The sequence below is a fragment of the Chanodichthys erythropterus genome, chromosome 24 (genome assembly GCF_024489055.1).
Source record: "Chanodichthys erythropterus isolate Z2021 chromosome 24, ASM2448905v1, whole genome shotgun sequence".
NCBI classification, from domain to species: domain Eukaryota; kingdom Metazoa; phylum Chordata; class Actinopteri; order Cypriniformes; family Xenocyprididae; genus Chanodichthys; species Chanodichthys erythropterus.
In genome coordinates, this window is record NC_090244.1 from 28,915,314 (window position 1) to 28,939,478 (window position 24,165).

The 24,165-nt window shown below is 41.4% G+C and overlaps 1 protein-coding gene across 1 annotated transcript in view; it reads right to left on the reverse strand.

Moving 5' to 3' along the window:
* LOC137014521 (uncharacterized) overlaps positions 1 to 24,165 on the reverse strand; it is a 73,305-nt gene that overhangs the window by 32,023 nt on the left and 17,117 nt on the right. Inside the window, exon 2 of the mRNA XM_067378896.1 lies at positions 19,932 to 19,940. Coding sequence (XP_067234997.1) covers positions 19,932 to 19,940 — 9 coding nt within the window. The remainder of the gene's footprint in view (positions 1 to 19,931; positions 19,941 to 24,165) is intronic.

Genomic DNA, 24,165 nt, shown 5'->3' on the forward strand with positions numbered 1-24,165 from the left:
ACACAGTTATCACAGTATGAGAACACAGTGATCACAGTATGAGCACACAGTGACCACAGTATGAGCACACAGTTACCACAGTATGAGCACACAGTGATCACAGTATGAGAACACAGTGATCACAGTATGAGCACACAGTGATCACAGTATGAGCACACAGTGACCACAGTATGAGCAGATAGTGATCACAGTATGAGAACACAGTGATCACGGTATGAGCACACAGTGAGTGCGCAGTGACATCACAGTGACCACAGTATGAGCACACAGTGATCACAGTATGAGCACACAGTGACCACAGTATGAGAACACAGTGATCACAGTATGAGCACACAGTGACCAGAGTATGAGCACACAGTGACCACAGTATGAGCACACAGTGATCACGGTATGAGCACACAGTGAGTGCGCAGTGACATCACAGTGACCACAGTATGAGCACACAGTGAGTGCGCAGTGAAATCACAGTGACCACACAGTATGAGCAGACAGTGACCACAGTATGAGCAGATACTGATCACAGTATGAGCACACAGTGACCAGAGTATGAGCACACAGTGACCAGAGTATGAGCACACAGTGATCACGGTATGAGCACACAGTGAGTGCGCAGTGAAATCACAGTGACCACACAGTATGAGCAGACAGTGATCACGGTATGAGCACACAGTGACCACAGTATGAGCACACTGTGAAAACAGTATGAGCACACAGTGACCACGGTATGAGCACACAGTGATCACAGTATGAGCAGATAGTGATCACAGTATGAGCAGATAGTGATCACAGTATGAGAACACAGTGACCACAGTATGAGCACACAGTGATCACAGTATGAGCACACAGTGACCAGAGTATGAGCACACAGTGACCAGAGTATGAGCACACAGTGACCACAGTATGAGCACACAGTGACCACAGTATGAGCACACAGTGACCACAGTATGAGCACACAGTGACCACAGTATGAACAGATAGTGATCACAGTATGAGCACACAGTGACCACAGTATGAGCACACAGTGATCACAGTATGAGCACACAGTGACCACAGTATGAGCACACAGTGATCACAGTATGAGCACACAGTGATCACAGTATGAGCACACAGTGATCACAGTATGAGCATACAGTGACCAGAGTATGAGCACACAGTGATCACAGTATGAGCACACAGTGAGTGGGATGTGACCTCATATTTCCACCACAGTATGAGTGCACTGTGATTGTGCAGTGACCTCATGTTGTGAACAAAGTATGAGCACACAGTGAGTGGGATGTGACCTCATATTTCCACCACAGTATGAGTGCACTGTGATTGTGCAGTGACCTCATGTTGTGAACAAAGTATGAGCACACAGTGAGTGGGATGTGACCTCATATTTCCACCACAGTATGAGTGCACTGTGATTGTGCAGTGACCTCATGTTGTGAACAAAGTATGAGCACACAGTGAGAGCTCTGTGTGGTTACACTTTTAGTTCACTGTGACACTCACATTATGACCGCACCATGAGAATATTGTGAGCTCATAGTGACATCATTGTGTGATCAAATTGTTGACTGGGGTGATACATTCTCTGTTTACAGGCTGAAAGTGCTACACCCACAAAGTAGATTTTATATACTTTAAATAGTTGTAATCTAGTTTATTTTATTTGTTTTATACTAAAAAGTATCAATATACTTCCTCTTCACTTAAAATACATCAGTTTTTATATAACAATATATTTTAAGTAAAACTATTGCAATTTATTTGAGTAGTTATTTGTATGTTTTTGTTGTGTACAAGAAATGTTATAAAAGTGAGTTGACATACACAATTTATTAGAGCAGCTGTTGATGTGGCAGGTGTGTGTTCATCAAACTTAAATGTTTTAAATTTTATAAGTTGGCATTACCCTTTTTCACTGGCGAGACTCACAGGCAGCGCAGCATCTTCCTCGGCACTTCAACTGTTTGTTTGCTACAGCGGATCTGAATTTCAGGGACTGATAACACGGTAAGTTGAGCAAATTTAGCCGAATGATTGTTGATGTAAAGGCACGCGAAATTGCTTACTCCATAGGAAGCTGAGGTTAGGCTTGCAAATTGTACTGTATAGCTAGCTATCCTGCACTCATGGCATGATGGCTGCACAGTGCTAAACAGTGTGGTCTTGTAGGCAACGATCGGCATCCCTCACCGGAGAACGTGTAGTTAATATGAAATTAAATAAGTGTAGTCATGCATACTATGTGTTTTAAGTCTAATTTGGCTAACGCTAACTAACGATTAAAAGTGATATTATTTGTAAAATCAATGCCAAAACACATATTAGGCACGACTACAGCACTTATTTAATTTCATATTAACAACACGTTCTCCGGTGGGGGATGCCGTTGTCGTGGGGTTATCATCAGCAGCAGATAGTTGTATGATTTTAGATATTTGATCCATGTTTTGTTTTTTTTATGCTGCATAGTAAATTAATAACAGATTTTTGGTTGAAAAAAAAAAAAAAAAAAAAAAAAAAAAACATTTCTATCCTATTACTTAAATAAGTTACATTTACCTTAACCTATTTTCCTGGTCTTTAGATGCCAAAGAAGTTTTGTTACCTTGGGTCTTCAAGCTTCACATCCAGGTAAGAAAAACTTCAAATAAATACAATTACAGCTATAACTATTCCCTATGGAAGCCTGTTTCCGCCACTAAAAAAAAAAAAAAAAAAAAAAAATAGCCACTAAAAAAAAAAAGATTAATTGCGACTTTTTATCTCAGAATTGCGAGTTATAAAGTCAGAAATCTGAGATATAAAGTCGCAATTGCGAGTTATAAAGTCAGAATTCTGAGATATAAAATCGCAATTGCGAGTTATAAGTTCAGAATTCTGAGATATAAAGTCGCAATTGCGTGATATAAAGTCAGAATTCTGAGATATAAAGTCGCAATTGCGTGATATAAAGTCAGAATTGCGAGATATAAAGTCGCAATTGCGTGATATAAAGTCAGAATTCTGAGATATAAAGTCGCAATTGCGTGATAAAAAGTCAGAATTCTGAGATATAAAGTCGCAATTGCGAGTTATAAAGTCAGAATTCTGAGATATAAAGTCGCAATTGCGTGATATAAAGTCAGAATTTCTGACTTTTTCTCACAACTGTGAAACGTTATTTCTCACAGTTCTTACTTTGCTTGCGTTTCCTTTCATTGCGACTGACCATCAGGATTGCTGCTTTGTTATTTTTATACATAAAATAGAGGACATCATAAATGATTATTTTTAGCGCCGATTTACCAATAAAGAAATATTGACTTCACTGGAGGAGACACATAAAGATTAGTCTCCGGACATATGCATTATGCAGGAATATGCATAATGTTTCCACGGTAACCTTGTACACAGCGTTTCAAGGAGAAAAAACGTCTCGGGTTACGAGTGTAACCCCTGTTCCCTGAGTAAGGGAACGAGACGCTACGTCGAATGACGTGATGGGAACCCTCTGTATTTTGTGTTCGTGAAGCACCTCTGTATCCAACCAATGAAGAGACGTGACGTCAGAGGCGGGTGACGTCACGGATCAGGAAGCTATAAAGCACACCTGAACACAAAGCACGCCAGCTTTTGTAAAATGTCTGAAGCAAGCGCACCAGGTATGCAGGAGATACGGCCACGTGACGTAGCGTCTCGTTCCCTTACTCAGGGAACAGGGGTTACACTCGTAACCCGAGACGTTCCCTTTCGTGGGAACTATCGACGCTACGTCGAATGACGTGATGGGAACGCAATCCCAACTACGCCGTGTCTCCGAGTGCCTGGCTTCTATCTTGTAGGACCCTGGCCCCCGAAGTGATATTAAGATTAAGATTAGAAAATCTGATGAAGGTGTGCTGGGAAGACCATCCAGCCGCACCACAAATGTCGTCCATGGAGACTCCAGATAAGAGAGCTCTGGACGCGGCCATACCTCTCGTGGAATGAACGCGCACCACTAAGGGACACGGACATCCCACTGTCTCATATGCAAGTGAGATGGCCTCGACCACCCACTTGCTTATCCACTTTCTTTCCTGATCCGAACTCGTAAAAGGAGGCGGGCAGAAAGCCTCGAGTACAATGGGACCTGGGACCCTCGTCGGAATCTTTGGAACATAGCCCGGCCTGGTATGCAGAAAGGCTTTCACCATACCAGGCGCAAACTCAAGACAAGATGGAGCGACTGACAGCGCTTGTAAATCACCAATTCTCTTCAAAGAAGAGACGGCAAGAGAAAGATAGTTTTAAGTGTCAAGAACTTGTCTGACACCTGCTCTATTGGCTCGAAGGGAGCCTCAGCCAGCCCTTGGAGCACAATAGTGAGGTCCCAGGTCGGGGTCTTTGTGCGCACCACAGGTCTCAACCTGAGTGCACCACGGAGGAAGCGTACTACTAGGGGGTCTCGACCCAGCGAGGAGCCCCCTACAGGGATATGATGAGCCGAAATAGCGGCCACATATGCTTTCAGCATGGAAGGGGTTAAACCTTCCGAAAACTTTTCCTGAAGGAACTGAAGCATGTCAAAGACAGAAGAATGGACCGGGTCCAAATTATGCTGTTCACACCACACAGAGAACAATTTCCATTTACATAAGTACAACTTCCTCGTGGAGGGAGCTCTGGAGTGAAGGATGGTCTTTACATCCTCGGTTGAGAGACCAGTTCCTATGAGCCTTGCCCCCTCAGGGGCCAGGCCCACAGTTTCCACATTTCTGGGCGGGGATAGAGAATCGTGCCGCCCGCTTGAGACAGGAGATCCTGCCTGAGAGGAAGCTCTAAGGGAGAGCCTTGAAGTAGAGACATTATGTCCGAAAAACCATATTCTGGTCGGCCAGTACGGGGCCACCAATATTAGGTCGACCTTCTCCTGGCGAACCTTCTCCAGAACTCCCAGGAGCATTGAGACTGGGGGGAACACATACAGACGTAGCCTCGGCCACGTCTGTAGCATGGCATCCAGCCCTAGAGGTGCTGGGTGCTGAAGTGAGTACCACAGAGGGCACTGAGCTGACTCCTCTGTGGCAAATAGATCGACTTGAGCTCGACCGAAAGTTTTCCATATCAACTCCACCACCTCAGTGTGGAGTTTCCATTCCCCCGGTCTCACGCCCTGCCTCGACAGGGCGTCCGCTCCCACATTCAACCGCCCGGGGATGTAAACTGCTCTCAGCGAGAGGAGCTTTCCCTGGGACCAGAGGAGGATGCGACTGGCCAGCCTGAATAACAGGCGAGACCGCAAGCCCCCCTGATGGTTGATGTATGAGACCACCGCAGTGTTGTCCGTGCGGCCCAACCCATGGTGATCTCTCAGGTCTGGGAGGAAGTGTTTTAATGCAAGAAACACCGCCATCATCTCCAGCCGATTTATGTGCCAGGAGCACTGATGGTCCTCCCAGAGACCCTGAGCCGAGCGACCACTCATGATCGCCCCCCCAGCCAGTGAGGGAAGCATCCGTCGTAAGCATTACGCGACGACGAGAAGTACCCCAACATGGGTTCTGGGACAGGAACCAAGGCTTTTTCCACATGACCAGAGCACGAAGGCATCGCCGCGTGACTTTGATCATGCGAAAAAGGATTTCCCCTCGGGGAAAACCCCTTGGTCCTGAGCCACCACTGTAGGGGTCTCATGTGCAGAAGGCCAAAAGTAATAACGTTGGACGCAGCTGCCATAAGACCCAACAGTCTCTGAAACTGTTTTACAGTGAGTGACTGGTCATAAGAGACCACCGTCATGTTGTCCGTATGGACCAACATGTGGTGGCCCCTCAGGTCTGGGAGGAAGTGTTTCAGTGCTAGAGACACCGCCATCATCTCCAGCCGATTTATGTGCCAGGAGCGCTGATGGTCCTCCCACAGACCCTGAGCTGAGCGGCCACTCATGACCGCTCCCCAGCCCGTGAGGAAAGCATCTGTCGTAAGCATTACACGACGACCAGAAGTCCCCAGCACGGGTCCCTGGGTTATTAACCAAGGCTCTTTCCACATGACCAGAGCACGAAGGCATCGCCGCGTGACTTTGATCATGCGAAAAGGATTTCCCCTTGGGGAAAACCCCTTGGTCCTGAGCCACCACTGTAGGGGTCTCATGTGCAGAAGGCCAAAAGTAATAACGTTGGACGCAGCTGCCATCAGACCCACCAGTCTCTGAAACTGTTTTACAGTGAGTGACTGGCCTAACTTCACCCCTTTCACGGCCCCGAGAATGGAACTCAAACGAGCAGGGGACAACTGCGCCTGCATCGTGGTGGAATCCCAGATTACACCTAAGTAGTTTGCAACCTGACTCGGGACCAGCACACTCTTTTAGGCGTTGAGCCTCAGCCCAAGCCACTTCATGTGCGACAGGACAACATCTCGATGTTGAACTGCCAGTTGTTCTGTTTGAGCTAATATCAACCAATCGTCGATATAGTTCAGCACGCGGATGCCCTGGAGTCTCAGCGGAGCCAGCGCTGCATCCACGCGCTTTGTGAACGTGCGGGGTGAGAGGGATAGGCCGAACGGAAGAACCCTGTGTTGGTAAGCTTCGCCCCCGAAAGCAAACCTGAGGAACTTCCTGTGTGAAGGATGGATGGATACATGAAAGTATGCGTCTTTCAGATCTGTCGCTACAAACCAGTCCTCGGACCTGATCTGAGGGATGATCTGTCTGAGTGTAAGCATTTTGAGCTTCAGCTTCTTTATGGATCGATTTAGCACACGTAAATCTATGATCGGACGCAACCCTCCATCCTTCTTCAGAACAATGAAGTAGCGGCTGTAAAAGCCCGACATTTTGCTGGGAGGGGAAACCCTTTCTATAGCCCCTTTTTGCAAAAGCGTCGTTACTTCTTGCTCCATCATCAGAGACTGCTCTGGGGTTACCACCGTAGGAAGCACCCCATTGAACTTGGGCGGTCGTGAACCAAACTGAATTCTGTAGCCCTGTTCTATCATGAGCAGCACCCACTTCGAAACATTCGGGATTTTTCCACTCTTCCAAATATTCTACTAAGGGAACCAGTCTCTCGGGACTGGTCTCTGGTGTTTTTTGAGCACTTGGCTCGTCTATCTGACGCGGCGCACCGGCAGACAGACGAATCACGTGCTGGCCGACTCTCCTCGGAGGATCGGTGGAAACTGCTGTGCCCTGACTCACGCTTGGTGGCAGGGTTGACAGAACGGTCCCCTGAGGGCACCGAGGAGGACCCGATATCCGAACCCCCCCGGAGGGGGCTGCCCTCGAGAGATCCTGCACTATGTCAGGACCTCTTCTTTGAAGCCTTCCGAGAGATAATGACGGTCCTCAGATCCATCCTAGTCCGGAGGCTTTTAAATTCCTCAGAATTTAATGTGTTCAATATTTCATTTAATCCTCAAATTAAATGCAGCCAGTTCTTATATTTTTGAACAGACTTATGATATGAATATATTTAGAATACAAAAAAGAATTATAGCTCGTAATAATTCGCAAGGTATTTTAGGGAAATAGAGAAAGGGAACTCCCGTCTACTCAGATCCCTTAATATATACATACACATACACACACATGCATAATTACGGACACGTGATATATGCGCAGCCTCGGCAAACGCAAGACCCGAGCCGTATTTTCATTCTTGCAGACTTAATCTACGCGCTGCCTCGGCAACGCGAGATCCGAGCCATATATTCTTTAATGAAAACTCAGTCTACGCGCTGCCTCGGCAAGCGCGAGATCTGAGCTATATTCTTTAATGAAAACTCAATCCACGCGCTGCCTCGGCAAGCGCGAGATTCGAGCTTTGCAATAGACTTTTATTCCCTCGAGAATAAAGCCAACAGGAGTGGAGCTACAAAACTCCCGCTAGTGCATACTTTTCTTCGGGACATTTTTATGAATGAACACGGTCACTGTCAGTTGTGAGCTGACGTGCACGCTCCACTCCCAGCAAACAACACATAAATCGTGTGTATCCCAACTCGCTTTGTAGTGTAGCACAGGGGGAAAAATCAAACTGCTGTTCACGATTGATTTGTTATAAACGTGTGATTTTGAAACACGATATGTGTGTGTGACTGTGAGGTGGCGATCCTCAGATCGATATCACAATATCCACCTCCTCAGAGCTGGACATGTGAGTATCGGTGCCTCAACCCGGGGGAAGAAACCGCAGAGCGTGCTTCCACCTGGGAGACGGCGCTGAACCTGGCTGGTGAGGGCAGAGAAAAGGCGCGCCCGTCTCTAATCCCTCTGTCAGATCCATTTGTGAAACCCATGAACGGAGCCTCCGCCCTGCCTCAGCAGAAGCGGGACCCGATCCGCGGGGAACACTGCAACAGTGTCCTGAGAGCGAGTTTTTACAGTGCACACAGACACTCCCTCGAGAGCTGCCTGGGCTCACTCCCATTTCACTGCTGTTTCTCGCCATAATACGTGTCTTTTTTATATATAAATATATGGATTGGTGTGAGATACTCTTGTCCTCAGACGAAGAGATCTTGACTTGTTTATATGTAATAAGACAAACAACACCAAATAAGACACACAAGATACAGAGAGCGCTTGCTGAAGACAACAGAAGCTGGCGTGCTTTGTGTTCAGGTGTGCTTTATAGCTTCCTGATCCGTGACGTCACCCGCCTCTGACGTCACGTCTCTTCATTGGTTGGATACAGAGGTGCTTCACGAACACAAAATACAGAGGGTTCCCATCACGTCATTCGACGTAGCGTCGATAGTTCCCACGAAAGGGAACAGCTTTTACTGCCATCTAGTGGGCTTAATACTAAAACAACCAATACCTATCATGTTTCATTTACTTTGCAACTCAAGGGTAGAATCATGCAATTCTGCAAATTACAGTCGAGGTATTTGGACAATAAAAGTTGTTTTTAACAGAATGGATACACTAATGAATTTTGCACGATAATAACAATATCATAATAATCATAAGAAGAAGAAGAATCAGCTGTGGCGGAGGCGCAATAAATCAGACAAAGCTGAAGTGGCACATTTTAATACATCCAACAGCTTCAGACTTCACTGCAGCACGGCTATCGTTGATGCACTGTTATAGACAGAGACACTGACCATCAGTTAATTGCGAGAAAAAAAGTCAGAATTCTGACTTTTTATCACGCAATTGCGACTTTATATCTCAGAATTCTGACTTTTTATCACGCAATTGCGACTTTATATCTCAGAATTCTGACTTTTTTTCACGCAATTGCGACTTTATATCTCAGAATTCTGACTTTATATCACGCAATTGCGACTTTATATCTCGCAATTCTGACTTTATATCACGCAATTGCGACTTTATATCTCACAATTCTGACTTTTTATCACGCAATTGCGACTTTATATCTAAGAATTCTGACTTTTTATCACACAATTGCGACTTTATATCTCAGAATTCTGACTTTTTATCACGCAATTGCGACTTTATATCTCAGAATTCTGACTTTTTATCACGCAATTGCGACTTTATATCTCAGAATTCTGACTTTTTATCACGCAATTGCGACTTTATATCTCAGAATTCTGACTTTTTATCACGCAATTGCGACTTTATATCTCAGAATTCTGACTTTTTATCACGCAATTGCGACTTTATATCTCAGAATTCTGACTTTTTATCACGCAATTGCGACTTTATATCTCAGAATTCTGACTTTATATCACGCAATTGCGACTTTATATCTCAGAATTCTGACTTTATATCACGCAATTGCGACTTTATATCTCAGAATTCTGACTTTATATCACGCAATTGCGACTTTATATCTCAGAATTCTGACTTTATATCACACAATTGCGACTTTATATCTCAGAATTCTGACTTTTTATCACGCAATTGCGACTTTATATCTCAGAATTCTGACTTTTTATCACGCAATTGCGACTTTATATCTCAGAATTCTGACTTTATATCTCTCAATTGCGACTTTATATCTCAGAATTCTGACTTTATAACTCGCAATTGCGACTTTATATCTCAGAATTCTGACTTTATAACTCGCAATTGCGACTTTATATCTCAGAATTCTGACTTTATAACTCGCAATTCTGATATAAAAAGTCGCAATTAATCTTTTTTTTTTTTTTTTTAGTGTCTTTTTTTTTTTTAAGTGGCGTTTTTTTTTTTGTTTTTTTGTTTTTTTAGTGGCGGAAACGGGCTTCCATAATTCCCAGTTAAGTAAAACATAGAAAAAATTGCAAACGTGTGAGCTCCATACAATTACATTTCTGAAGATGTTTTTATGTACCTACCACCAATAGAAGATATGATCATCTATGATCTTCTCCCCACAAAAAAACAGTAAAAATCACCAAATAGAGCAGTTTCTTATTATCAGTCAGTCTTTCTCTGAGGCAGTTTGCTTGCTAAACAATGCCAGACTGAATGTAAAAAATAATATGATGTTTTGTCATTTTTTTAAGGCAACATCATCAAAGTGGAGACAGCTGTAAAATTTCGAGTCATCCTGGACCATGAAATAAAGAAACTTTGTCTTCTTGGAATGCCACATACAGTTAAAGAGTTTAAAGAAGTGATAAAAGAAACATTTGGGATCTCAGTGGACCAGGATTTTGATGACTTTGTTACTTTAAGTTCAACTGATGACCTGAAGGATAGGGACACACTGAATGAAGGTAGTGTATGTTCTACCTGTCATATTGTTTACAAATGTTGACATTCCTGAGCTTATGGTTGTGAATTTTGATCAGATTTTACTTTTTAACAGGAACCATTTGCCTGTGGAGAAAAGTGGTCCTGAGATGCCTGATTGAGTACATGGGGGAGAGACAGGGAGACCTCATCCACCATGTACGTATTGGGCTTAAAGCTACTTGTCTATTTTTCTGTATGTATTAATATTAAGATGATAGGGGGTTATTACATTTGCTCTTGGAAGATATTTAAACTCTGTAGCTTAATAAACAGTAATATGATGATCAATCAGGAAAGGACAATTGCATTGTTTTATTGTAATGCATCCTTTGAACCAGAAAAAGACAACATTCATGCTAAAGTAGATCATGATAGTATAGTACCCACACTCTATGGCATTGTCATGTTAGACTTCACTCTGGTCATATGCTCTAGCCACAGTGTATCCACCACCTTTAGCAACAAAAGTACAATTTTGACTTTGTGTCTTATCTGTCTTCTACCTGTCTGCTATATTCATCTAATTACCTGTTTGTCTGACCAAACTCTTGATTCATTTTTTGTCTGCACTAATAGAGTCATGATGAAACAGAGGTGCACAAGGAGCTCGGCAGTTGCCCACTGAAAATGTACATGTGCCATCAGCCCGATACGATTGGGATCATCATTGAAGGGCAGCCCGTGGTCAGAGGTGTGCCAAACCTGTCGAAAGCATGCTGCCTCCTGTTTGGATTTAACTATGCCCTCGACCCAGGGGTGTACTTTGTGGGGGGGAGGTAACCCCCCCAATATTCAAATGCTTCAGTTACAGTTATACACTCATATTTTAGCTAGCTAATCCATTGCAATGTACCCATACCTATCAGTGTAACTGTAACCAGTTACCAAAACAGCCGTCTATTTTGTTTGTTCATTTTTCAATACTGTCTGTAATGATCAATGACAAAAGTATTCACATCGGTGTTTGTTTTCTTCCTAAATTAATCTGACTTTTGAACGAATTGGCTGAATGAACGATTTAAGTGACTCACTCAATAAAACAGATAGATAGATAATCCAATAACGCTACACATAAAAGAGATTATTATTTTTTAATAATAAAAAAAAAAAACAGGCAGCATACGTTCAACCCCCCCAATGTTGAAACCAAATCTACGCCCTTGCCTCGACCTCATGTTTCCCTCAAAACTGGTGAACACTTTTGAGATACTGTATATCAGAGACTCTTTTTGGGATTGGACCCCTGCATCCTAAGCCATCATCCAAGTACGCAAATCTCCTCACCAAGTTGTTTTAGATGATTTATCAATGGCGTATGGCATTGTTTTCCATAATGTGATACAATATGATGTTATGGCTCACATTTACCTTTATCTAAACATTGCAGATTTTGATATTTCGCCTTACTGTTCAGAACAGGTTGAAAATACACTTGTACAGTGTTTATATATATATATATATATATATATATATATATATATATATATATATATATATATATATATATATATATATATATATATATATAATTTTTTTTTTTTTTTTTTATTATTGTGTACATGTACGGCCACATTTATTGGCTGTTTTGTACTCACTGTTAAGAGTGACACTTGTTGACATTGAATAAATGTTATTGTCTTCAATCTATCTTCCCATCTTTTTCTTCTTCAATTGAATTTGTAATTGTTATTGTTTTTAAATTTCATTGTTATTAAATCTAATCACTGAAGTGCTTAGAATATAGACATTTAGATTTATTTTCTGAGGTTATAGCCAGGACTCAATTAAAATGTTTTTTTTCACATATAATTAGGTTAATTTTACTAAGAAAATAAAGTTCATAAAACCTAATTAAAATGAGTACAGGTAACTTGTAGCAACCCATAAATAAGTTACCTGTACCAATAAAAGTAGGTTTATCCAACGGAGTATTACTAGTACTATTAGTTAACTCAACTTGATTTTGTTGTGTTTGTATTAAGTAATGTTACAGCGTTTATTATATTTAAAAAAGGCTGCAAGTTGACTCAACTTAAAACATCCAGTGCAGCCACTTGCCTCACTTTTTATAAGTTAGATCTAGGTATTACTTTTTACAGTAACATGGCAAACCAGAATAGCTTTTGCGAAATCTCAGACAAGTTCAATTTGTCCCAATCATCTGCACACAGGTAGAAAGTTTAGGTGTTACATTGCTGCTAGAAAACTGATTAACAGACTGCTGCTAGAATGTGAAGAATAAACTGTTTGAAATATCCTGATTGATAATCGATTGTGTTATGCTCATAAAAACTAATTTTCAGTGCTATTCTATCAATCTATTGTATCCTATTTTACAGATGTGTGGTTGAAGTGCTGAGAACCTTTTGCACTATGGTTCCAACTTTTGCCAGCTGGTTCACAGAGTGCGAGAAGATGTCAACCTCTGCTGCCTTCAGGGCGATGTGTGGCACTGACAGCTGGGGATAGGGAAATTTAAAGGCAGACATAGCATTGTACAGGGTAACAAAACTACAAACATGTCATGTCAGTGCACTCTGTTATAGACATGCTCACACACAATATAGGGAACACATAGCAGCAGTCTAAGAGGGTGGTGCAAATGTGCATCAAAATCTTAACTTCTACTGGGTTCATCAACTCGCACTGTCCCTTCCAAATAAATAAATAAATATATCTAAGATCCAAATACTTAGAGCATTAGTATACACTGTATTATAGGATCAGTCAAATAAAAAAAAAAATACCACTAGTCAAATTGTACATCTGTGTCAAAATCTGTGCATTGTTATTGTGTATTGCAGGTGCCATAGATGGATGCCACATAAAACTACAAGGGCCACCTGTCAGAGGAGGGGACTACTCAATAGAAAAGGTTACTCTTCTGTAGTCCTCCAGGGTATTGTGGATGGAAAAGGGAGGTTTCGGGACATCTTTGTAGGAGCACCTGGTAATTGTATATTGAATCCTGTAACTGTCGTGCACCAATATACCACAAGCACATTCCTTCGAGGCATAGCATACACAGCAATAAACCACTTCTGATATTCAGGCAGGGTACATGACTGCAGGATCCTCAGGAAATCCACCTTCTTTGCGAGATGGGCAGAAAAAATGGGGAGGTGAGTATTTCGTAGCATCTTGGAGAAGACTGATGCTATGTGTTTTCAAGTATGTCATTTTCAGTAGCGCCTTTATATGCTGGATGAGAACATGTAGCTTAAACCCACAATTGCATTGCTCTGCCCTCCTCCTCTTCTACCGATGTCAGTCTTCTAGAATAAACAGATTATTTTGTTATACAAGTACGTAATTTGCACTACCCCCCTGTATAGGCTCTGTGCACAGCTGCAGTCTTGACAGAAAGGTCCTAATTAGTCCTGAAATTGGTGTGTCAGTTTGCACCTTTTTTGTCAAAACTGCTCACAATACACCCAGAAGCCCACTTTCTTCATATGTCCTAGCTGCTCTGAAAATGTAAATGTTCCCACCTAGGGAACCTGTCCTCCTATTTTAAGGTACATGATACTCTGCGACAGCACCTACATCAGTCGTGAATACCCATTTATTATCACGCCAACGCGGGACAATGATGGCCTGACCAGCTGAGAAACACGCAGATCTGCAAATGACGCGTTGTGATGGAACAAGCTTATGGCAGGTAAGTAACTGCCCATAGCCTATCTCCTGTTTCCTGGTGTTTGAGCTGACTTTGTGTACTGTAATCTTTTAACATTTTTAAATGCAAGTGAGGCGAATAAAGGCTGGAATACACTACACGAGTTTTGCCCCGATTTTCCCCCCGATTTATAGTCTGAACAAGTTGACGCTAGTTGACAAAAGTCAGAGCCAGTCTGCAGGTTTGAGCCGACAGATTCCATGGAAAATCGCGTAGTATATCAAGGTCATAGACTCCGATTTTTTAGCTTCAGATTTTGATTCCATCCAGTCGGAGGATATCAAACATGTTTGATATTCTGAGCCGATTTTAGAACACACATCAGTGCACTATATGTGTTGTTGTTATATAAATACAGTACACGATACAGTCATACGCTGCCCAAACAATGCAAATCAAGGGTGCAAAGTCAAAAAGATCGAGAAAAAAATGAGACTACTGTACAAAATCGGGTAATAAGGAAAAACTTACCTCATTCAGCGCACGAATCACAAGCTTGGCGCCTGACAAGTAATCATGGTTGTTAACAGAGTACGCGCAAATAAGACGCAAACAACTGTGTACTCTTTCCCATACCTCAGTCGCTCTGACTGGCACACTTTTATTAAACATAAGCACGTGTAATCATTCAATCAATGATTAGGTCACATGACATATACTCGCACTGTGATTGGAATGCCTGTTACAGGGGGAAAAAACAAAGCTGGGAAAATAAGTTACAAATACAAATGAGAGCATAATACTTAAAAATCTTAACACCCCCACTTGATCGAACATTTGTCATTTCATCATTCTAACATAAGTACACAATTCATACACCAAACATAAACAAATAACATTTCATTAACTTAAGCTTTGTTGCTGGTTTTGTTAGTACATCTGCAACCATATCATCAGTTGGACAGTACTCCAGACTAATTCTGCCTTCATTTATCACCGATCTTACAAAATGGTATTTAATGTCCACATGTTTACATCTCTGTCTATGCACAGGATTTTTTGCTAAGGCTATAGCACCCTGATTGTCTTCATAGACTCTAGAATCATACTTCATACCATCAATGTTTTCTAGCAATTGTTGCAAGTATAAACACTCCTGTACAGTTGCGGCTAAAGCCATATACTCAGCTTCACAAGTGGACAGTGCAACAGTAGGCTGCCTTTTGGTCTTCCATGAGACCAATGGACCATTTTTGTTTAAGCTAATGCAGTAACCCGTAGTGCTTCGTCTATCACTTACATCAGCTGCCCAATTCGCGTCACTATATGCATGTATCAAGTTCTCATTTGCACCTTTTCTGTAGCACAGTTCTTTGTCTTGGGTGCCTTTCAAATATCTTAAAACATGCTTGACAGTATTCCACTGTTCTATGGTTGGCTTCGTAAAGTATTGTGACAGTTTACTTACTACAAAACTTAGGTCTGGTCTTGTACATGTTGCCAGGTAGATCAAGCTACCTACTGCCTCCCTGTATTTTCTGACATCATTCATTATCTCAGCATCATTAGGATAATCTAGTTTTTGTTCGCATGGGGTAGCTCTGGATTTACAATTTTTCATGTCAAATCTCTCAAGTATTTTCTCAATATATCCATGTTGTGACATTTTAACACAATCAACATCTTGTACATAATCAATGCCAAGAAAATGTGTCAACTTCCCCAAGTCCTTCATTTTAAATTTTGACAGGAGCATCTCTTTCACATTTTTAAGCACATCCATATCACTGGCAGCAATAATCAAGTCATCAACCCATATGATAATGAAAACTTTCTCAGTTTCTGTAACCTTTGTGTAAACACAATGATCAGCTGGGTTTTGAACAAACTTGATTTCACATAAATACTCATGCAACATTCTGTTCCAATTCCTGCCTGACTGTTTAAGTCCATACAGTGATTTGTCCAGTTTATACACCAGTTTTTCATTGCCTTGAGATTTTACTTCGTAACCCTCTGGCTGTTCAATATATATTTCACATTCTATTGGTGCATGTAAATATGCCGTCTTCACATCCATCTGATGAACAATCAAATTTTCCTGCACTGCTTTTTGTATCAACACTCTGATGCTAGTCATACTGGCAGTTGGAGAAAAAGTATCATCATAGTTCACACCTCTCTCTTGACTGTACCCTTTGGCAACATATCGTGCTTTGTATTTGTCTGATCCATCACTATTCTTCTTAATTGCATAAACCCATTTACCCCCCACTAATTCTTTACCTTCAGGTAGATTGGTCAGGGTAAAGGTCACATTCTCTTTTAATGATTGCATCTCCTCATCCATAGCTTTAACCCAGTCATTCACGTTCACTGATGCAACAGCTTCTCTGTATGTTTGGGGTACATTACATACAAGTCTGTAACAATAATCAATGTCAGTTACATCACCTTCAAAACCACAAACATAATCATATAAGTAACCTGGTCTTTTCCTCTCCCTGGCAGGATTTCTCCTTTGTTCAGGTTCATCTTCATCTTTGTGTGTCTGGTTATTGCACACTTCTGGTTCTTTTACTGTGACCTGTTCCTGTGTACTTTGCAAATTTACTTCAGGGCTTTTTCTGGATTCTCTAGGATTATACATGACCCCAAAATCATCATCATCAATTGATATGTCTGCCTCAATACTCTTTTTGGGTACAAACTCAACTAGTCTGTTTATCTGTATTTTCTTGCTAGTAGGATAGTAGATCATGTATGCTGGACTATTCTTGTCGTAACCGACAAAAATACCTTTCTCACACCTCGAGTCCAACTTTCCTTTGTCATGTCTGTAAGCATAACATGCTAATCCGAATTTCTGCATTCTAGAAATGTTAGGTTGTTTGCCTGTTAACATGAAGTAAGCTGTCTGTTTAGTTCGATTGTTGAAACATCTGTTTCTTACTACAGCAGCTGTTTGGACTGCATAGGTCCACAACATTTTTGGTAATCCACTTTCTATTAGCATGCACCTAGCCATGTCAAATAAAGTTCTCCAATTTCGTTCAGCTGTGCCGTTCTGGTGTGGAGTATAAGGTGCTGAGGTCTCATGTCTGATACCACTTCTACTTAATAATGCTTGGTACTCTCTTCCTGTGAACTCTGTACCATTGTCAGACCTGATGCACTTCACCTTTCCATATGGAGCCATGTCAGCAAAGAATTTTTCTGTGGCTGTCACTGTATCACTCTTATTTTTCAAGAAATATACAAACAAAGCACTAGAATAATCATCTGTGAAAGTGTCTCTGGACACTGGGTCTATAGGCCCGGCTAACTCTGTGTGTACCATTTCTAGAGGTGCTTTTGCTCTTGCATCTGGCCCTCTGTTCCTAGTTTGAACAAACTTTCCTTGTGTACAAATTTCACAAAGTGGGATAGTTTTATCACCTCTACTCTTAATTTCCATACCATCAACAACCTTCTCTAGTTTAATTATATCTTCATAATTGCAATGACCTAATATCTCATGCCACGTCTGCAAGTCATAACACTTCTTACATTGGCCACCACATTCATTGTCTATTGTGTGCAAATAGTACAGTTTGTTATGCACATGTATGGGGAATTTGGTACCGTCTCTATGTAGCAGAACGTTCTTCCCTTCTCTGAAGATCACCGTTGCTCCATTCGAGGTGGCTGCCTTTACAGAGAAGATGTCTTGAGGATATGTTGGGATGTATAGCGCGTTTCGTAGCATTGCTTTGAAGCGTCGTCCTCTGCTGTCAATCAAACATACTTCCGCGTCCCCTCTGTGTTTGGCGACCCCGTTGCACCGAGTGCCATCAGCCAATTCCACGCAGTGTGTGCTGGCCTGGAAACTGCTGTCGAACCTCTGGAACTTCTCGATGTCCGTGATGATGTGTGAAGTTGCACCCGCATCCACCATTAGGCCTCTCCTTCTGACATCATGAGCCCATACCTCGGCGTCGCTTGCCCAAAAAGCATACTCTTTGTCACCAGCGTCCTCGGAAACTTTTCTAACGTTGTCTCTCTGCTTTCTCCGTCTGCAGGTTGCATCGCGGTGAGTGGTACTTTTACACTGACTGCACAACTGTTTACGTTGGCATGCCCTTGCTTTGTGGCCTTTTGTCCCACACCTGTAGCAGACAATGTCACTTGTAGCCCCACAATCAGTTGAAGCGGTTTTCGTTCCAGGCTGCGCTCTTGCTTTCATTACGTTGTCCCCGGATGCAGTTGTTCGCATATTTTCAATGTCCTCATAACTTCGGAGTCTTGTCTTAAATTCGACAAAAGTCATTTTATCATCGTTCTGAGTAACATGAATAGAAAATGGCTTAAATGTCTCTGGAAGTCCTTTCAGAACCATTGCTATTAAAAGTCCGTCGCTCAGATTCTCATCTGCATTTCTCAAAGCAGTGATTGCAGTCTCAGCTCTGATGACATATTCCGTAACACTCTCACTGGGCGACTTCTGTAGTGAAGTTAGTTCTGTATACAAACTTATTACCCGGGGCTTCCCCTTGCCAGCATAATATTCACGCAGAATCTTCAGCGCCTCTCGTCCGTCGTCTGCTGCTTCTCTCATGACCAACGATAAACTTTTATCGTCCAGAAACTGTATAAGCTCCGCGTAGGCTTCGGCGTTTTTCGCTGTATCTTCCTCATCTTCGTCAGAAGGTTCATTTAAAATAGTCTCTTTCAATCCTTGTAAACAAAGGTGGCCCAAAAATTTCGTCTCCCATAACTCATAATTCTTTTCATCACCGTCGAAGACAAGTCTTGACCAGCGGCTTGTTGTGGTCGCTTCCTTTTCCCTTCTACTCATGTTGTAAGTAGGCCTTGTCTCGGGTTAAACTCAGGTGCACGCAGTAACCATTGCGATCTTCACGCCATATCACTATATTACGTTATCTGGGCCCATAACCTGTTAACAGAGTACGCGCAAATAAGACGCAAACAACTGTGTACTCTTTCCCATACCTCAGTCGCTCTGACTGGCACACTTTCATTAAACATAAGCACGTGTAATCATTCAATCAATGATTAGGTCACATGACATATACTCACACTGTGATTGGAATGCCTGTTACAGGGGGAAAAAACAAAGCTGGGAAAATAAGTTACAAATACAAATGAGAGCATAATACTTAAAAATCTTAACAATGGTAATCATGTTGAGACACTAAAATATACCGCTTACAGCCGCTAGATGGAGCCTCGCCCGCGAGATCGCACATGACATTCATGAATGAGAAAATGCAGAATCTGCCGTTTTATATTTGTTTGCGGCAGTTTCGTCACACAGTCGGGTCAATACAGCTCACGTCGCTCCCAAGTTGAAAAATACGGCAATTCTTTTTTCATAACGCAATAAAAAAAATCACTGAAGAATAAGTGGAGCTCCCCCATGATAGAAAAATTGCTTCAGTAAGTACTGTACTGTTAGCTTTGTCTTGAGAGAGTTAGCAAACCACATTCTGCGGTAAATCCGGATTCATTCATTTTTAAATATGTTAATATTCATCACTATTATACATTTACGCCAGAAGAATTATTAATTATATTACATTTAATGTACATAGCGACTGATTATGATAATTGATTACATTATAGGTAACAACTTTAATATTTATAAAACTACACAATTTACCTCTAACCTCTGTCCATATCTGACTGTGTCTACCCACCCCTGTCTATCTCCAAAAGCATTTGCCTGGCATCTTCCACAACTCATCTCTTGCATTTGTTTCGCCTCTCTGTCATGCGTCTCCTAGCAACCAAGCATGTGTTTCTGTTTGTGTTCCGAACGATTTTAAAGTCTAGTAGTGTATGATGCCCGGCTTTTTTCTGTAACCATTTACAAAGTCGGCAAGTGTTTGATGCCTAGTGTTTTAAAAATCTGTTCAGATTTTAAAAATCGTGTAGTGTATTCCAGCCTTAAGAGATCTGCAAAACACCAGGCTGGATGTGGTGGTCATTCTGATCATGTCAGCCTGCATGCTCCATAATCTCTGCACCGGACCTACAGACATGTGCGAGGACCATCCTGCTGGGTGCCCTCGTCATGAGGATGAGAAGAGTTAATTTTCAAAAACAGATCTACTTTTTTGCAAGTTTCCTTTTGCTGCACATTCAAGGCAATTGTTCTTGTAATTAAATATTTAATGAACTATTAATTTGTTGTACCAGACTGATAACTTCAGTTCCTTTTTCACTATTTTGTTCTTCTTTCCCATTGAATGCAGTGTTGCAGTAGTGTGTCTCTGTTAATCGTTCTTCTAGCAGCAATGGATTCAAGAGTAATCACTGTACTAGCAGCGATGTTGTAATGTTTACTTGACCATCACATGGATGACGCTTGGGGCTGTTAAGGCACATGGATGTACAAGTATTATTATGGGGCATTGTGCATTTATCAAACAGCAAAATAGACAATAACTGCAAATATATGAAGATGAAACTATATTTATTAATGACAACAATTTCAAATGTTTAAACAAGTGGAATGATGCTCGAAAAATACAATTGAATGCACTGAATACAGTCAAACAACAATAGCCTTTTTGGAGAGGAGAGGAGAGGAGAGGAGAGGTGTGTAAAGGAAAAATGCTTATGTGAGGATGTGTGAAGTAATTGATGGCCTTATAGGTAATCAGAACAGCCACAGAAGAGACAAATGGGACAATCTATTGCTTGCTGAGATACTATCTCATTAAATTCTCAAAAGAGATCCACAGAGCTCTCATTTCCTCAAGTATTTCACAGTGTCTCCTCTGGCTAGCTTGTTCTGAGTCCTGGATAACATCTACAAGCTGGTTTGCCGGTGCCCTAGTCCCCCTCAGTCTACGTCTGTTTGGTGTCCGTGTCCCCCCTGCTCTGCTGGTACCTGCACAATTCTCTGGACAAACCTCCCCTGCACTTGATGGCTGTCCCTGTTCCACCCCTGCACTCAGCACATCTGGCCTACGGACATTTAGGCTCCCCTCATTATCTCCCACAACTGTGAATTCAAGGTCATGCTGCCCTCCTAGACATGAATCCATCTGATAAAAAAACTTGAACCGAACTACCCCCCTCCCTGTGCTATTATTATTGTCCTTGACATCTTTGTAGCCAACGACAAGGCTCTGCCATTTTCAGGCCACTTTGGCTGGAGAGAAAACTGGGCCGAATTTTGCAGTCAGCCTACCGGCCATTTCCTCCCACAACTTTTTTTTTCGCCCCATTTCCCCTCTTGATTCTGGTGTTGAGCTCCTGCAGGCTCTGAGGGAGCTCATTGCCATGTGACTCCAGGTGTTCCCTGTGAGAGGAAAATCATTGAAACAATTAGAATGTCTGACTCGAATAAATCATTTGAGTTTATAATTTAGTTAATTAGTTCAGCCACCAAAAAAACAAACAAAAAAAAAAAAAAACACTATGCCTTTCAGATCGAAACTTCTCTGATATTATGGATGCATTATATATATATATATATATATATATATATATATATATATATATATATATATATATATATATATATATATATATATATATATTATTTCTATAGTTCCTGTCATACAACAACATGAGACTGTCTCTTTCCAGAAAAGTAAATATACATGCATTGTTCTTATGAAAACTGAGTAACAAGTCTAGATGTTTAATTTGATTATGATGCAGTGGAATCCTCTAATAGTGAGCATATTCATACAGGTGAAATCGATCACCATAATGGTTAGATAAGCAGAATTCAAGCATGTGTATATAAATGATTCTGACTTAATATCACTACACATGGATGATCACTAACCGTGAACACGACAAGCTGGTTCCACTGCATGAACTTATCTAATACATGCCTCATCAGCTTGATGAGAAACCAGGTGCTCTCCATAGTGAATACTGTCTCCTGCCCTGATAGACTGCCGGGGCCTGGGTCTGACTGGGATCCAGTACTGCTGGGGCATGACTGGGATCTGCCTGACTCTCCCTCCACACACAAGCTTTGTGACTCCAAAAATGGCTGGCTGCCATTGTTCGCTCCTTAATCAAGCATGAAATGTAACTGTCTATGTCAAGAACAGCATGCAATTGGATATAACTAAATTTAATCTTTTAAATAATAATTGGCAACAATATGCTGACAATACAATACAATGGGATCCTCTCTTAGCAATTATATCCACCCAGAACAAATTAAGTTGAGGATTTTGTCCCTTTTTGATATAAATGGATGACTACTATAGCCAAATTCAAGTATTTATATAGGAATGGTTCTGTCCCAAGCTTTTGGATCACTATAAACAGAGGATGATTTTTAAATGTGACCACTTTAAGTAGGTACCACTGTAATTTCAAGTCCTTGACAAAACTTACCAGGTGGAAGATGCAGAAGTACCCTTGCAGGCTGGCCTTCATCCAAAAAGTATAACCCCTAAGGGGACTGGTATAGAGGAGCCAAGAGGGCTTGGGTTCTGTCCACATTGAGAAATCCCCACATCTCCTCATCTAGATACACTGTGTTCGACTGGAAGTTGATTTCAGTACAGAAGATGTACATGGATTGTACTTTTGATGATAAAAGCATGAGATCAGGCACACTACTGGCTAGTTAAACATTGTATGCCTAATTTTGCTATGCTGAGAAATTGTACATTACATAATTTTTTTATAAGCATCATCATTTGCATGGTCAAGTTCAGGTTCACCTAAAGTTAGCTATGCCCAACAAGTCCATGTGGCGATATACTTTCACAACATACTTATCGTTTCAGACACATAACATTGTAGGATCTAGGATAACGGTAGTTATTAGCTTTCTCTTCTGCAAATACAAAGTTTAACCTTATTCTTGATTAATCAACTGTAATACAGACCATAAACTCTTGTTGCAATCGTGATTCCATTTTACTGATATTAGCTATAGATGGTGTATTGTTAGATAAAAGTCAGTAACTTATTTGTGGTTAATGTTGTGCCCTTTCACCAAAACTGCATTGCATTGGAATAGTTTCAAATGTAGTTGTCGATGAAGTCACAGTGAGAGGAAGTTGTCACAGATGAGGAAAAATGTGGAGGCTCATCACCTTCAGGTTTTTCTGATGTTCTGCTGCGGTTGCAGTGACTTTACAGTATCCCAGAAAGTTTAATTGTGGTTCAGTGTGTTTCTCAGCCTGATGTCAATGATTTTGTAGCTCCAAACTCCAAAAAAAAAAAAACAACTTTACATTTAAAGGAGCTGTATGTAAGAAATCTATTTCAATTAATCATAAAATGGCCCTGATGTGTCACTAGACATTAAGAAATCATGTTCATTTCAAATACTTATATCACTGACAAAAGTAGTTTGGCTAGGATATTGTCATTTAAAAAGTGGACTTGCAGCCCTCAACTGATGTTGATGTTGTCATTTTGTGTTTTGGCCTGACGCGCCTCCCTCCACCTATCTACCAATCACGAAGTCAGTAGTGTTTCGGGATCCGTGTTGCCAGCTTTGCTGTAACCTACCCTAACTCCCGTTGGATAAAAATGTCTAATGTTACTAAATCAAAAAGACCTCGTTATAATTCAGAAATTCGTCGTGACAAAGTCCGAAATAAAACCAGAATTTGTATTGGAGATGCTTTTGAAAGATGGAGACGGCTGAAAACGGAGAAGAATTTGAACACAGACGACAACGTTGCTAATTTTCTCCTGGACAGGTATGATTCATCTATGCTTGGCTAACTTGTACTTGATGTCAATGGATATTTCATATATTCATGACAGTCGAACAAAGTTATGCATGTTTGTGCAAAGTAACATAACTTTAGCTCACATGGACGTATGCTCTGTCATTATGCTGAGAGGAAAACAACATTAGCACGCCCATTATGGCAATTTGAAACGTAAT